The sequence below is a fragment of the Thamnophis elegans genome, chromosome 13 (assembly GCF_009769535.1).
Source record: "Thamnophis elegans isolate rThaEle1 chromosome 13, rThaEle1.pri, whole genome shotgun sequence".
In the NCBI taxonomy this organism is placed as follows: domain Eukaryota; kingdom Metazoa; phylum Chordata; class Lepidosauria; order Squamata; family Colubridae; genus Thamnophis; species Thamnophis elegans.
The window spans coordinates 23736110-23750912 of NC_045553.1; the positions used below are offsets into that span (position 1 = coordinate 23736110).

General features: G+C 45.1%; 1 protein-coding gene across 3 annotated transcripts in view; it reads left to right on the forward strand.

Moving 5' to 3' along the window:
* LOC116517027 (ankyrin repeat domain-containing protein 23-like) overlaps positions 1-14803 on the forward strand; it is a 56055-nt gene that overhangs the window by 13327 nt on the left and 27925 nt on the right. For all 3 annotated transcript variants that reach the window (XM_032229777.1, XM_032229776.1, XM_032229778.1), the window contains exon 4: positions 2407-2610. In XM_032229777.1, coding sequence (XP_032085668.1) covers positions 2407-2610 — 204 coding nt within the window. The remainder of the gene's footprint in view (positions 1-2406; positions 2611-14803) is intronic.

Here is a 14803-nt window from a genome sequence, read left to right on the forward strand (position 1 = left end):
CATGTAGTGGACGTAAAGAAATATTGGTCTAAAATACACACATGATTAGGAAAAATGTTAAAGCTGCAGATAGGAGAAATTAAGCTGCAACTAAGGATAAATTTCCTGACAGAACAATTAATCAATGGAAGAACTTGCCTCCAGAAATTGTGAATGCTCCAACGCTGGAAGTTTTTAAGAAGATGTTGGACAACCATTTGTCTGAAGTGGTGTAGGGTTTCCTGCCTAGGCAGGGGGTTGGACTAGAAGACCTCCAAGGTCCCTTCCAACTCTGTTATTCTATTCTAGATAGATAAGCCAGAAATATTTTTGTCAGGTATAGTACCAGAAAAATATAATGGGAATTTTTATTTAATATTGCATGCTTTGAGGGCAGCAAGAATTTCTTCCTGAAAATGATTTATAGTAGGTCTTTAAAGTAGCTACATCTTTGGGCTTGCACAGATGCATGAAAAAGGATGTGGCTTTTTAATGACTAGAAGGGAGGCAATTGTGTGATTGACATCTTCCAGATGTCTCTAAAAGCAGTGTTTCTCGACTTGACCTGTTTTAAGATGTGTGGACTTCAACACCCAGAATTCCCCAATGGCTGGCTGGGGAATTCTGGGAGTTGAAGTCCACACATCTTGAAGCAGCTGAGGTTGCGAAACACTGCTCTAAAACATTGTCTGCTTCTCAGTCCATCCAGCCACATCCAGCATTTTGATAAACTCAGTGGTAACAGTCCTTTAAAGCATACAGCATGATATTAGGACAATAAAAACAAGAGCAATTTATTTATGAAAATAACACCATGAATAGGTGAATGAAATAACTCAAACTTTGTCAGCCTCATACAAAGAGAACACTGTATTTTTTAGAGTATAAGATGCACCAGAGTATAAGACGCACCAAGGTTTTGAAGAGGCAATTAAAAAAAAAAAAGTTTTTGCACTCTGCAAACCTCCCAAAAACGGCCTGTTTTTCGTGAAAATGCCCCTCCCCCTTTTTTAGAAAAAGGGCATGAATAGCCTTTAGGAGACTTGTAGAGTGTTCCGGGGGGAGGGGGGGAATGAGCAAAAAATAGTCTGTTTTTCATCAAAAAGATAGCATCTATGAGTATGGGGGGAAAATTGAGCAAAAAACGGGCCGTTTTTCACTCATTTCTGCCCTCCCCAGACCCCATGAGCACTCTGAAAGCCTCCTAAAGATTATGCACGGCCATTTTTGCAAAGGGGGCGGGGTTTCAGGAGGCAAAAATGCTGTATTCAGTGTATAAGATGCACCCAAATTTTCAGCCTCTCTTTTGAGGGAAAAAGGTGCATCTTATACTCTGAAAAATACGGTATACAAAATGTTCTACTGTTGGCATCTAGCACCGGCAAGACTAGCAAAAAAATTATTCAAATTTGAGTCCCAGATGTTGGAAATGTAAACATGAACAGGGCTCATACTTCCACCACATACTTCCACATACCACCACATACTTCCACATGTGGTGGACCTGTCCAGAAGCAAGGAAATATTGGAGTAAAATAAGAATTTGGTTGCAAGAAATAACAGGCCTTCAAATCCAATTTAAACCAGAGATGTTTTTGCTAGGGATAATTAGAGGAACGTTTACAAAGGAAATCAATTATATCATAATTCATATACTGATAGCAGCAAGAATAGCATGTACCCTCTGAAAACATGATAATTAAAAAAATAATGGACTGCGTGGAAATGGTTAAATTAATTCTCAAACTGCAAGATAAAAGGAGAAAAAGAATATTATACAGTATGGGACAAACTGTATCAGTGGTTAGAGAATGCTAATAACGAATGAAAGTAGAATATTGATATATGTAAACATTAGTTTATAGTAGGGGTCGGCAATCTTAAACATTCAAAGAGCCATTTGGACCCGTTTCCCACAGAAAAGAAACCAGGAGCCACAAAAGCCTTCCCATGCCTGACTATTTCCTGAGCAGCCACAAAACTAGCATATGTCGTTGAATTAAATGTTCTGTTTTCTTCTGAACTTCTCTTTTCTTGGATTTATCCCTGGTTGTCCTCCTGGGGTCGAAAAGTTCAATAAATCGTGTGCCAGCAGGTGTCGCACATTGGCGGTTGTGACGCATATTTTGAGTGACAGGGAGCTGCAGCAGAGGGACGAAAGAGCCACATGCGGCTCCAGACTGTTGCTAATCCCTGGTTTATAGGAATTATAAATGTAAAGAAGAAATTGCAAATGAAAAACGAATGGAAAGTATGTAAGATGCTAAACAAAAGGGGATATACCGATGTCTTAGGAATGGGAAGAATGGATGTTGAATTGTTTTGTAAAAACCTTATTTAAAAAAAAAAGAAATAACTCAAACTTTATTGACTGTCTAAGCCAGAGGTGGTACGTTTTTCAGAGCACCTCCTTTTCTGTTTCCGCAGCACTATGCCAGTCGCAATGGGCATTATGACATATGCCATTTCCTCCTGGCCCATGGAGCCTCCTGCAATGTCCGCACCCATGGCGGGGCCACCCCCCTCCATCGAGCAGCTTACTGTGGCCACACCGCAATAGCCAAGCTGCTGCTGGGCCACGGAGCTGATCCAGCTGCCATGGATGACGATGGGAAGACCAGCCTCCATAAGGTGGGTGTGCATGCGCAGGGCAGCCCCAGTGGTGCCCCCCTTCCTTAGACAGATTGTTTGGAGCCAGCATGGTGAAATTGTTAAACCATCCAGAAAGTGCTGTGAAGCCCTTGCCTTCCTTCCTTCCTTCCTTCCATCCATCCATCCATCCATCCATCCATCCATCCATCCATCCATCCATCCATTACTGTGTCTGAAGAGAGATGTAAAGTTCAACTAAGATCAAGAACTCAGAACACCCTTCCTCCCTTCTTTCCTTCCTTCCTTCCTGCCTGCCTCCCTTCCATCCTTTCTTTCTTTCTTCCTCCCTTCCATCCTTCCTTCCCTGCCTTTCCCCCCCTCCCCTTCCTCTCTCCCTTCTTCCTTCCATCCATCCATCTATCCATGGTTGCACAGGGGTTAGAATGCATTATTGCAGGCTGACTTTGCCCACCGTCAGAGGTTTGATCCTAACAGGTTGACTCAACCTTCCAGCCTTCCAAGGTGGGTAAAACAAGGACCCAGATTGTTTGGGGGCAATAGGCTGACTCTGTAAAGTGCTTAGAGAGGGCTGTAAAGCACTGTGAAGCGGTAGAGAAGTCTAAGGGCTATTGCCTCCTCCCTCCCTCCCTCTCCCTTGCCTGCCTCCTTCCTTCCTTCCTTCCTTCCTTCCTTCCATCCATCCATCCATCCATCCATCCATCCATCCATCCATCCATGGTGGCACAGTGGTTAGAATGCAGTATTGCAGGCCCACAGAGTTTGATCCTGACAGGACTTGAGGTTGCCCCATCCTTCCATCCTTTCGAGGTTGGTAAAATGGGGACCCAGATTGTTGGGGGGCAATAAGGTGAGATTGTACAGAGAGAGCTGTAAAGCAGTATGGAACAGTATATAAGTCTCAACGCTATTGCTATTGCTATCCCAGCAATAGAGAATATTGGATGAGCCAGTGAGTTTGGCTTGGGATAGGAGATTGTTCTCTGTCCCAATGGATAAGGAAGATAGAAAGATCCTGGTGTGTTTCACAAAATGAAGGTCACAGGCTTTTGTTCCTGTCCTCCAGGCTATGCTGGAAAAAAAATACTCAAGCTTAATCATCTGGAGGTATATTTACTAATAGTCTGAAGATGGGACAAGGAAGCTTCCTCTGTAAGCCTTGGCGAATTGAGCTGGAATCATAACTGAACAGGTTCTTGGAGTCCTAGTGGACAACCATTGAAATAGGAGCCAGCCGTGTGCAGCAGCTGCCAAAAAAGCCAACACAGTTCTAGGCTGCATAAACAGAGGGATAGAAGCAAGATCACGTGAAGTGTTAATACCACTTTATAAGGCCTTGGTAAGGCTACACTTGGAATACTGCATTCAGTTTTGGTCGCCACAATAAAAACATTCTGAGATTCTAGAAAGTGTGCAGAGAAGAGCAACAAAGAGTATTAGGGGACTGGAGGCTAAAACATACGATGAACGGTTGCTGGAATTGGGTATGTCTAGTTTGATGAAAAGAAGGACTAGTAGAGGCATGATAGCAGTGTTCTGATATCTCAGGGACTGCCCCAAAGAAGAGGGAGTCAAGCTATTCTCCAAAGCATCTGAGGGCAGAACAAGAAGCAATGGGTGGAAACTAATCAAGGAGAGAAGCAACTTAGAACTAAGGAGAAACTTCCTGATAGAATAATTAATCAGTGGAACAACTTGCCTCCAGAAGTTGTGAATGCTCCAACACTGGAGGTTTTTAAGAAGAGATTGGATAACCATTTGTCTGAAACAGTATAGGGTTTCCTGCCTAAGCAGAGGGTTGGACTAGAAGACCTCCAAGGTCCCTATTCTAAACAGGTTTGAGATCACATCTCTAAACATGGCAAATTTAAAGACTTATGGACTTCCAACTCCCACATTTCCTCAGCCAACCATGCTGGCTAGGGAATTCTGGGAGTTGAAGTCCACAAGCTTTGGGTCTTCATTCCTATCCCAAGGACTCAATATGCAGTTGAGTTTTGTTTGTCAGGCAATTCTTCCTTTCCTTCCTTCTCCTCCATCATCTTCACTCACCACTAAACCACCTCCATTGCTCAGTTGGTCAAGGGAACAGGCCATGGGATGGGTCTTCTCTTTCTCCACTGTGGTGTTTCTACGCTCTTTCTCCAGGCAGCAGAGAATGGGCACCAGGAAATCTGTCAGCTCATCTTGGAGCAGCACCCTCAGCTGAGGCATATGCAGGACAACAGCCAGAAACGCGCTGTCGACTTGGTTCCTGCCAAGAATGAAGACCTGCGGAGGAAACTTTTCGATCTGTGATTTGTTCCATGAAAAAGCAGCCTGTTCCTTAAGCCAAATGTCCGTGTTGTGTCTTCTCTTCTGAAGTTAGAAAGGAGCAGCTGAACTGAATTCAGTTTCTAAGTTTATCTAAAGGTAAAGGTTTCCCACGCACATCTGTGCTAGTCGTTCCCGACTCAAAGGGGCGGTGCTTATCTCTATTTCAAAGCTGAAGAGCCAGCGCTGTCCGAAGACATCTCCGTGATCATGTGGCCGGCATCTAAATGCTGAAGGAACACGGAACGCTGTTCCCTTCCCACCAAAGGTGGTTCCTATTTTTCTACTTGCATTTTTTACATGCTTTTGATCACCGAACCAGTTGTTAAACTGGTAGGATCCCACTACTGGCTTAATGGTTCTGCTCCATGAAACCATCTTTCCAAGCAGCCTCCCTGTTTCCAGTGTCTTTCTCCCCACTTGGAACTGAACCCAGATGGACATTTCTTTCAACACATACGTTCCTTATTTTCAAGGCCCTGATCTTTGTGATTCCTTCAACTACTCTGACTTGCTGCCCAGGGCACAGTCTTAATTTTAATATCATAGCTTAACAGGACTTTTTCTTTTTTTAGACTTCAATCTCTGTGTGTGTGTTTTTAATGGCATTGTGCTCAAACAATCTGCTAGAGAGGGAAAGATATTCTTACGTAACTTTATTTACTGACCCCATTTTTGACCGATGATAGTAGCCTTCAAATCCTCGGTTAGTAAGAGATGTAACAGGCAAGGTTTTTTTTTTTCCTATGGCTTTTAATCTATGAGCTGGAAAAAAGGAGTTACCAGGTGCCAAAAAATTAAAACCCAAAGGGAGAAAAGAAAGTTTTTAAAAACCACGTTGAAATGGGATGGATATAAAACAACACCTTGTGGCCTGAAACAAGCACAACTTGGTCTGTGTGACATCTTGTTGTTTTAGAAACTCTAACGCTTCTTCTGAAAAGATAGGTAAAGGTTCCCCTCGCATGTGCTAGTTGTTCCTGACTCTAGGGGGCAGAGTTAATCTCCGTTTCAAAGCTGAAGTGCTGTCCGAAGATGTCTCCATGGTCGTATGACCACCATGACTAAATGACGAAGGTGCACGGAACACTGTTACCTTCCCACCAAAGGTGGTTCCTATTTTTCTAATTACATTTTTTACGTGTTTTCGAACTGCCAGGTTGGCAGAAGCTGGAACAAGTAATGGGAGCTCCCTCCATTGTATGCTAGGGATTTGAACCGCCATTGAGCCATCCTTCTAAAAGGATACCTGCCCTTTAAAGACAAATGATGCTTTTAAGTTTTTTCTCCACATGCAAATTCCAGCAGATGGCATTTGTTTTGTCATCCAAACAAAAGAGCTTAATCATCTTCAAAGGCCTGACATTCTTAATTGCAGCATTCAATCAAAGCAAGAACGAACAGGGGATGTTTTAATCGCCCCCAAACAAAATAGGACCTACTCAGTTGGATACAGGTAGAAGTTCCTCCTGCGTTTTTTTTCCTAGGCTCTTTGGAAGCAGACTTCTCACTTGGCTGTCCCAAAGATGCTTTTTTCAGGGGGCACCCAGACTTTCTTGTTTTTTTCTTTTTGCTTCTCCTCCAAGAAGCTTCCTCAGCTCTGACTGGATGGTGGGGAATGGAAGGATTTATACTCCTTGCAGACAGCTAGTCATTTGCATCCATTTTGAGGGTCGTTGAAGCACTTAGAGATTTGTCTGTGTCCTCAGCGTGGATATAAATTCCCCACCATCCAGTCAGAGCTGAAGAAGCTTCTTGGATGAGAAACAAAACATCTTCAAAGAAAAAGCCAGAAAGTCCAGTTGCCTCCTGATGAAGCACCTTTGGGACATCATCCAACGGTTCTTTGTCCTCCCATCCCTATGACTAAGGCCATTGTTCCATATCTTCTTCTCTGGGAGACAGAAAACATGACTTGCTCCTCTTTGGGGGGGGGAGGGACAGACACCTTTTCAGGTGAGGGCTCCTTGTTGGTTTCTGATCTTGGTGGTTTTCTTGTAGATGTTTTCATCACCCAAACTAGGTAACATTTTCAAAGGGGGAGAAAAACCCCAAGAAAGTCCAGTTGCTTTTTAGAAAAAGCACCTTTGGGACAACCATGACCTGAATGATTGAGAATCTGTGTAGACATTTAGATTTTGGGAGGGGGGGGGGATTTTCCTAACAAGGTATACAACAGTAATGGCTAAGCTTTTTCCCATCGTATGCCAAAAGCAGGGGGAGTGCAGGGGAGTTGCCTACACCCATAATGCTATGCGCACAACCCCCACGCTTTTGGGTCGCGATGGACCTATATTTCGCTCTTCCCTGGCTTCAGAGGCTTTCAGGAGCCTGGATAGGCCGAAAATAGCCTCCCTCGGAGGCCCTCCCCTCCGGTTTGCCGTAGGACCGTTTTTTGCGCTCCGGAGGCTTTACCCGTAGGGCCATTTTTGGTGCTCCGGACACTTCCCTGGAGGGCAAAAACCAGCCCTATGGACAATCCAGAAGTGACTTCCGGTTTAGCCTCAGGGCCATTTTTCGTGCTCTGGAGGTTTTAGGAGACTTCCCTGAAGGCTTCGGAGGGCAAAAAACGGCTCTATGGACAATCCAGAAGTGACTTCCGGTTTAGCCTTAGGGTCATTTTTCGCGCTCTGGAGGCTTCACATATGCGCTGGAACTGACAGGGCAACGCCTTGCATGCCCTAACAAATGGCTCTGCGTGCCACCTGTGAAGAGAACTGTTAACTCTCAGCAGACTCAGAGGTGACATTCTGCCGGCTCACCCCAGTTTAGGCGAACCGGTAGTGACAGTGATGAGAGGCTCCGTCCACCCACCCGCCCAGACGTCATCATGGATGCTCTGCGCATGCGCACAGGTTCCCAGTTCTGAACCGGTAGCAAAGGTAATAGGATTTTATACCTCAGCAGGCCTGAATATAAACGTCAACATGGAAAATGGCTGCCTGTCTTTGTGGAACCAGCAATGGAGGCTGATCTTCTCTCTTTTGACAGAATTGCCTCTGGCTGTAGCCATCTTTGTGTGTCTCTCTGCTTGACCGAAAATGGGGAAAAGTCTCCCTCAAATTGAAATTGGCCCTGTCACTGTATGGATGAACCTATGTAGGGCTTTGGGGATGAAATGGCACTTGTTTGACATTTTTTTAGGTTGTCTTCCTTTCCTCTCTCCCTCACTTTTCTCTTCTCCAACCTGGCCTGTAGCCATGTTGTCTCCTGGTGGTCTCTCTTCCCAGGACTCCCCACCTTCACGCCTGCTTTGGTTTTTTTGAGACAAGCCAAGGCTCTTCCTTCCTGTAGCTGAATTCAGGAGTGCACATGCCCAGACTGTGCCAGGAGCCTCCCAAAATAAGTCAACATATGCCCCCGTTTGGCTTTGCCTCCATTCATCAGCCCGTGCGATGGGGCTGTCAGTTGGAAAGCGAAGGAGGGCCCGATGTTTAGCCATTGGCATCTCTCGCCTCGGAGAGCAACAGGCGAACTCCCACCTCCTTCTTAGGGCAGGTATGGCACCCTGGTTCCCGCAGTGGGATAAGTCACCAACTAGGGGGCACCTGGCACTTACAGCTAAGGGCCTTGGACGAGGGAGGCCTCCTCCTTTTGCGCCTCTTTTCCTGAATCTCACCTTTGGAAGAGCCCTGCTGGAGTTCAGCAGCCTTGCTTTCGAAACAGGATATTTGCTGTCCTTGAAAGCCAAGCGGGGGGCCTTGTTTTGAGTGGGAAGAGAAGGAGGGCAATGCCCTAAGAGCACAGGAGGATAGAATGTCAGCCTTGCGAGTCTATTTCTATCTGTAGCTGTAACACGAAGTCCGGCACAGTGACACACAGTCCTGACTTCGGCATTGCCATAATTCTTCGGGCCATTTTTCTCATCGGGCAGGCACGTCAACGGCAGCCAAAGGAGCCTCTGGAGTTGGGGGAAACAGGAGGGATCCTGGCTAGATTCCCACTCAATGTTATAAACATGATGGCCCAATTGCATAACCATGATAAGCCATAGCTTGGTGTAACGGAACCGGAAATAATCTCCGAAAGTTTGCTCCAAAAGTTAGGATTTCAGGAGCAAATTATCAGGCATAAACTCTGGATTAAATGTCAAGCCAACAGAGCTTTCTGTGCATTCATCCCCAACTCTCCCCCTGGCTTCCCTGGGTAGGTCACTATTACACAATGCGGTTCACACAACATGTTTGCTAGGCGTCTTAGAGGGGCCAAAGATTTGAGTTTATCGTTTTTTTTTATTAGGATATTTTTAGCTGAGAGTGTTGGACAAAACCAGCCTTAGGTTAGTTCATAAATCCAGTCTTATGTTCAAACCAGTGGTGAAATTCAATTATTTTTACTACCAGTTCTGTGGCCGTGGCTTGGTGGGCATGGCAGGGGAAGGATACTGCAAAATCTCCATTCCCTCCCCACTCCAGGGGAAGGATACTATAAAATCTTCATTCCCTTCCCACTCCAGGGGAAGGATATTGCAAATTCCCTATTCCCACCCCACTCCAGGAGAAGGATACTGCAAAATCTTCATTCCCTCCCCACTCCAGGGGAAGGATACTGCAAAATCCCCATTCCCTTCCCACTTCAGGGGAAGGATACTATAAGATCTTCATTCTCTTCCCACTCCAGGGGAAGGATATTGCAAATTCCCTATTCCCACCCCACTCCAGGAGAAGGATACTGCAAAATCTTCATTCCCTCCCCACTCCAGGGGAAGGATACTGCAAAATCCCCATTCCCTTCCCACTTCAGGGGAAGGATACTATAAGATCTTCATTCTCTTCCCACTCCAGGGGAAGGATATTGCAAATTCCCTATTCCCACCCCACTCCAGGAGAAGGATACTGCAAAATCTTCATTCCCTCCCCACTCAAAGGGAAGGATACTGCAAAATCCCCATTCCCTTCCCACTCCAAGGGAAGGATACGGCAAAATCTTCATTCCCTCGCCACTCCAGGGGAAGGATATTGCAAATTCCCTATTCCCACCCCACTCCAGGAGAAGGATATTGCAAAATCCCCATTCCCACCCCACTCTGGGGCCAGCCAGAGGTGGTATTTGCCAGTTCCCCGGACTACTCAAAATTTCGCTACCAGTTCTCCAGAACCTGTCAGAATCTGCTGGATTTCACCCCTGGTTCAAACCTAGAAAAAGGGCTTAATTCAGTTATTGGGTTAAGAGTGTTGTGTGAATGCAGCCATCCAGTTCTTTAAACTTGAAGCCTTGTATGACTCAGATATCCGTGTTCAAGAAATTCACATTTCCCTTGGCGATTGATTACATTATGCCTAGTCATCGGCACCCAGCAGAAACCTTGATGATGTCATAACCATATCATGATGTCATTCTATAACTGCTCCACTTTCTGATGGGATGACATCACTTGATTCCCATTGGGCACCCAGGTACTATCACCTTAGGGGAATAGCAATAGCACTTAGACTTATATACTGCTTCACAGTGCTTTACAGGTCTTGCTAAGCGGTTTACAGAGTCAGCCTCTTGCCCCCAACAATCTGGGTCCTCATTTTACCGAAGGATGCAAGGCTCAGTCAACATTGGTCAGGATCGAACTGCTGGCAGTTGGCAGAATTATCCTGAAATACTGCATTGTAACCACTGAGAGGGAGAGAAGGAAAGGAAGAGAAGGAAGGAAGGGAAGGAAGGAAGATAGATATCAATGGCACTTAGACCTATATACCGCTTCACAATGCTTTACAGCCCTTCTCTAAGTGGTTTACAGAGTCAGCCTCTTGCCTCCCAACAATCTGGGTCCTCATTTTACCGACCTTGGAAGGATGAGTCAACCTTGAGCTTGTCAGGATCGAACTCCTGGAAGTGGACAAGAGTCAGCCTGCAATAATGCATTCTAACCACTGCACCACCATGGTTGGTCCTTCCTTCCTCTCTCCCTCCCTCCACACTTAGTACTAGTACTTAGACTTATATACCGCTTCACAGTGCTTTTACAGCCTTCTCTAAGGGGTTTACAGAGTCAGCCTGTTGTCCCCAAAAAATCTGAGTACTCATTTTACCCACCTCAGAAGAATGGAAGGTTGAGACCACCTTGAACTGGTCAGGATCAAACTCCTGGCTATGGGCAGAGTTTGCCTGCAATGCTGCATTGTAACCACTGTGCCACCATGGCCCTCCGTCCTTCCGCACTTAGCAATAGCGCTTAGACAGATACCGCTTCACAATGCTTTCCAGCCCTCTCTAAGCAATTTACAGAGTCAACCTATTGTTCACTCTGAAGTTGTTGTTGACACAACAATCTGGATCTTCATTTTACCGACCTCAGAAGGATCGAAGGCTGACCTGGTGAGAATCAAACTGCGATCAACGCTTCTAAAATCCCTCCCCCTAAATTGACAACTAATTCTATTAAGACAGAAGCTCTTCGATTGTATTCCATAAGAAAATTATTGTCTCCTACTTAAAACCACTCTTTCCATTCTGGCCATGCAGGGAAGCCCAACAGCTGTGGTTCTTGCTCATCCTCCATCAGTCAGCAGTGTGGAAATAATTTGACATTTTATAAATGGGAGTTTTGTGGAAATGTATATGAAATGAGGCTTCTTGCAATTTTTCTCAAAAAAAAAAAAAGCAATTGATTCTCAGTTTTGTCTTTGGAATTAAAACTAAGTGACGAGAAACTTTCCTAAGATGGGGTGAGTCACCTTTCAGGTGCATTGAATACTCCTACGTTCTCCATTACTCAGCCATAAACATACAAATTGCTGTTCGCTAAGGGTAGAAGCAGCCTATTACGACAAATATCACATTTAAAGCCTGACTACTAACTAGCTTGAGAAAGCTGAATTTTGATGTGGCGCTGCAGGAATCTGGAAATCTTGGGTCTTCTTAATGGGTTGGACTCCATTGTCTACCAAGGCCACTAACAAGGGACGCGTCGATGCTAGTTCGATTCGCCCATCCTCTGCCATAACTGCTACAATGCAGGAAAAGCAACCTTGATTATGTGTCAGAATGGTCAAACAATTGACAACTCCAAATCTTAACCAACAAATGCTCTGTCTTACACATTGGCAACAAAAATCAGAACAACACGTACAAGCTGGGGACAGGGGTACGACCTCGTAGACGACCCTCACTCTGTCAAGGACTTTGGAGTACTCATCTCAAATGATCTAAGCCCCAAAGCTCACTGTAACTGCATTGCCAAAAAGGCATTAAGAGTTGTTAACCTCATTTTGCGAAGCTTCTTCTCCGGTAACATTGTACTGCAAACCAAAGCATACAAAACCTTTGCCAGACCAATCCTCGAATACAGCTCATCTGTCTGGAATCCACACTGTATATCAGACATTAATACAATTGAGAGAGTCCAGAGTTATTTCACAAGAAGAGTCCTCCACTCCTCGGCTCACAATAGAATCCCTTCTGTCACCAGGCTTGAAATTTTGGGCTGGGACAACCTGGAACTACGCCACTTACGGTCTGATCTAAGCGTAGTACACAAAATTGTCTGCTACATCCTACCTGTCAATGACTCCTTTAGCTTCAACCTCAATAATACACGGGCAAACAATCGATAGAAATGCAAGATAAACTGCTCCAAACTTGATTGCAGAAAATACGACTTCAGCAACAGTGGTCAACGTCTGAAATGCTCTCCCTGACTCCATTGTTACATCTTCAAACCCCCATAACTTCAACCTTAAACTGTCTACCATGGACCTCACCCCTTTCCTAAGAGGTCTGTAAATGAGGCATGCATAAGCCCACCAGCGTGCCTCTCCTACTGTCCCCATTTTTACTCATTTCCTTTGTCCATGTCCATGTTTATACTTAATACCTGTTATCTCATACATGTTTGACAAACTAAATAAATAAATAAAATGTTCCATGATGAATGGCTTTTCTGGAAGGGCTTCAGCCATTCATCTTGGGCTGATAGGAAAAGCCAATCAGGTTTCATCAAAAGCTTGGCAGACTCAACAGCTGAAATGTTGAGTTAATGGCCTGCTCCCTCACTCCCCTGCCTCCTCCACTCCCCATCCCTCTGGATATGGGCACCCACTAGAAGCATTTAATGAAGTTATTTTAGCAGGCGTTACATGGCACTCCAGCAATCCAGTTGCTGGGCCCAAGTGGGTGCCGGAGGAGTTTTGGATGGCAGCCTAAATCCACCCTTTCCCAGGACAGAATAAATGCAGCTGTCCAGGCAAGTCACTGGAGAGAGAGCATTGCGACTCTGGAAGGGGGGACCATGGAGATACTCAGTATTCAGCAGTTGGTAAGACCGAGAAGAATTGGGTTGGGGGTTGAGGGGGGACGTCTGCAGATAATGAACTGTATGATGAGCCATTGAGGGAATTGGGCATGTCTAGGCTAACAAAGAGAAGGATTAGGGGGTGATGGGATAGCTGCCTTCCCAATGCTTGAAGGGCTGTCACCGGGAAGAAGGGAGTCAACCTATTCTCCAAAGCACTTGAGGGCAGGATGAGAAGCGATGGGTGGAGAGATCCAACCTAGAACTTGAGAAATTTCCTGACAGTGAGAACAATAAATCAGTGGAACAGAAGTTGCCTTCAGAGGATGTGGGTGCTTCATCACTGGAGGTCTTCGGGAAAAGATTGGATAAACATTTGTCTAAAGTTGTGTAGGGTTTCCTGCCTAAGCAGGGGGTTGGACTAGAAGACTCCAAAGTCCCTTCCAACTCTGTTGTTCTGTTCTGTTCTATTCATTCCAATATTATATGCTATGCTACTCTACTCTATATGTATTTTGAAAACTCAAATAATAATTCTGGGAATAAGGAGAGCCATCCATCTCTTTTCCCAGATGTACCAGCCATTTGTCCAAGATTCAATAAAGTCTCCTGCCAGGGACAGGGGTTCGACTTGAAAGCCTCCAAGATCCTTTCCAACCCTATTTTTCTAATCCCAGAACAAAGCAAGTCCTTTTGAGTTTGCTTGGAGTAAGCAAAGCAGGGTGGAAGGGTGGCCCACTTGTAGATCTAATCATAGACCTGGTTATGAAGGGAGGATGCAGAGAACTCTGGGATGGAGACATTCATCCCCCAGGTCAAACTCAGTAGAAATTCTACCATCCAGGTTATGGTGGTCCCGAAGGTGCTTTTTCAGGAGGCAACTGGACTTTCTTGTTTTTTTCTTTTGAAGACATTTTGCTTCTCATCCAAGAAGCTTCTTCAGCTCTGACTGGATGGTGGGGAATGGGAGGATTTATGCTCCTTGCAGACAGCTGATCATTTGCATCCTTTTAGAGGCACTTGGAGGTTTATCTGTGTTCTCAGGGTCAGGGGGGCACCTGAGTGGTGCTAATGGGTCCTGTAGTCTTCATTTTTTCCCTCTGGGAATCCATTCCTACTCCCACACCGTTCAAAGGGTCTTCACCCCAAATTGTATAGCTAAATGTGTGTAGAGATTCTCAGTCCTCCAGGTCATGGTTGTCCCAAAGGTGCTTTTTCAGTAGGCAACTGGACTTTCTTGTTTCTCTTTAAAGACATTTCGCTTCTCATCCAAGAAGCTCCTTCAGCTCCAACTGGATGGTGGGGAATGGAAGGATTTATATCCATATAAGAGAAGGACCCTGAGGACACAGATAAACCTCCAAGTGCTTCAACAGCTCTCTAAAAGAATGCAAATGTCCAGCTGTCTGCAAGGAATATAAATCCTTCCATTCCTCACTATCCAGTCAGAGCTGAAGAAGCTTCTTGGAAGAGAAGCGAAACGTCTTCAAAAGAAGAAAAAAAACAAGAAAGTCCATTTGCCTCCTGAAAAAAGCACCTATGGGATCCCCCAGGTCAGTTAAAACTTCTGATGCCTGTTTTATTTGATTAATTCAAACTCTAATTCCAGCATCTCCCCCCGCCCCTCGGTGAAAGTGATATGTGAAACCAGCTTGGTTCAGTTCCATGTATTGT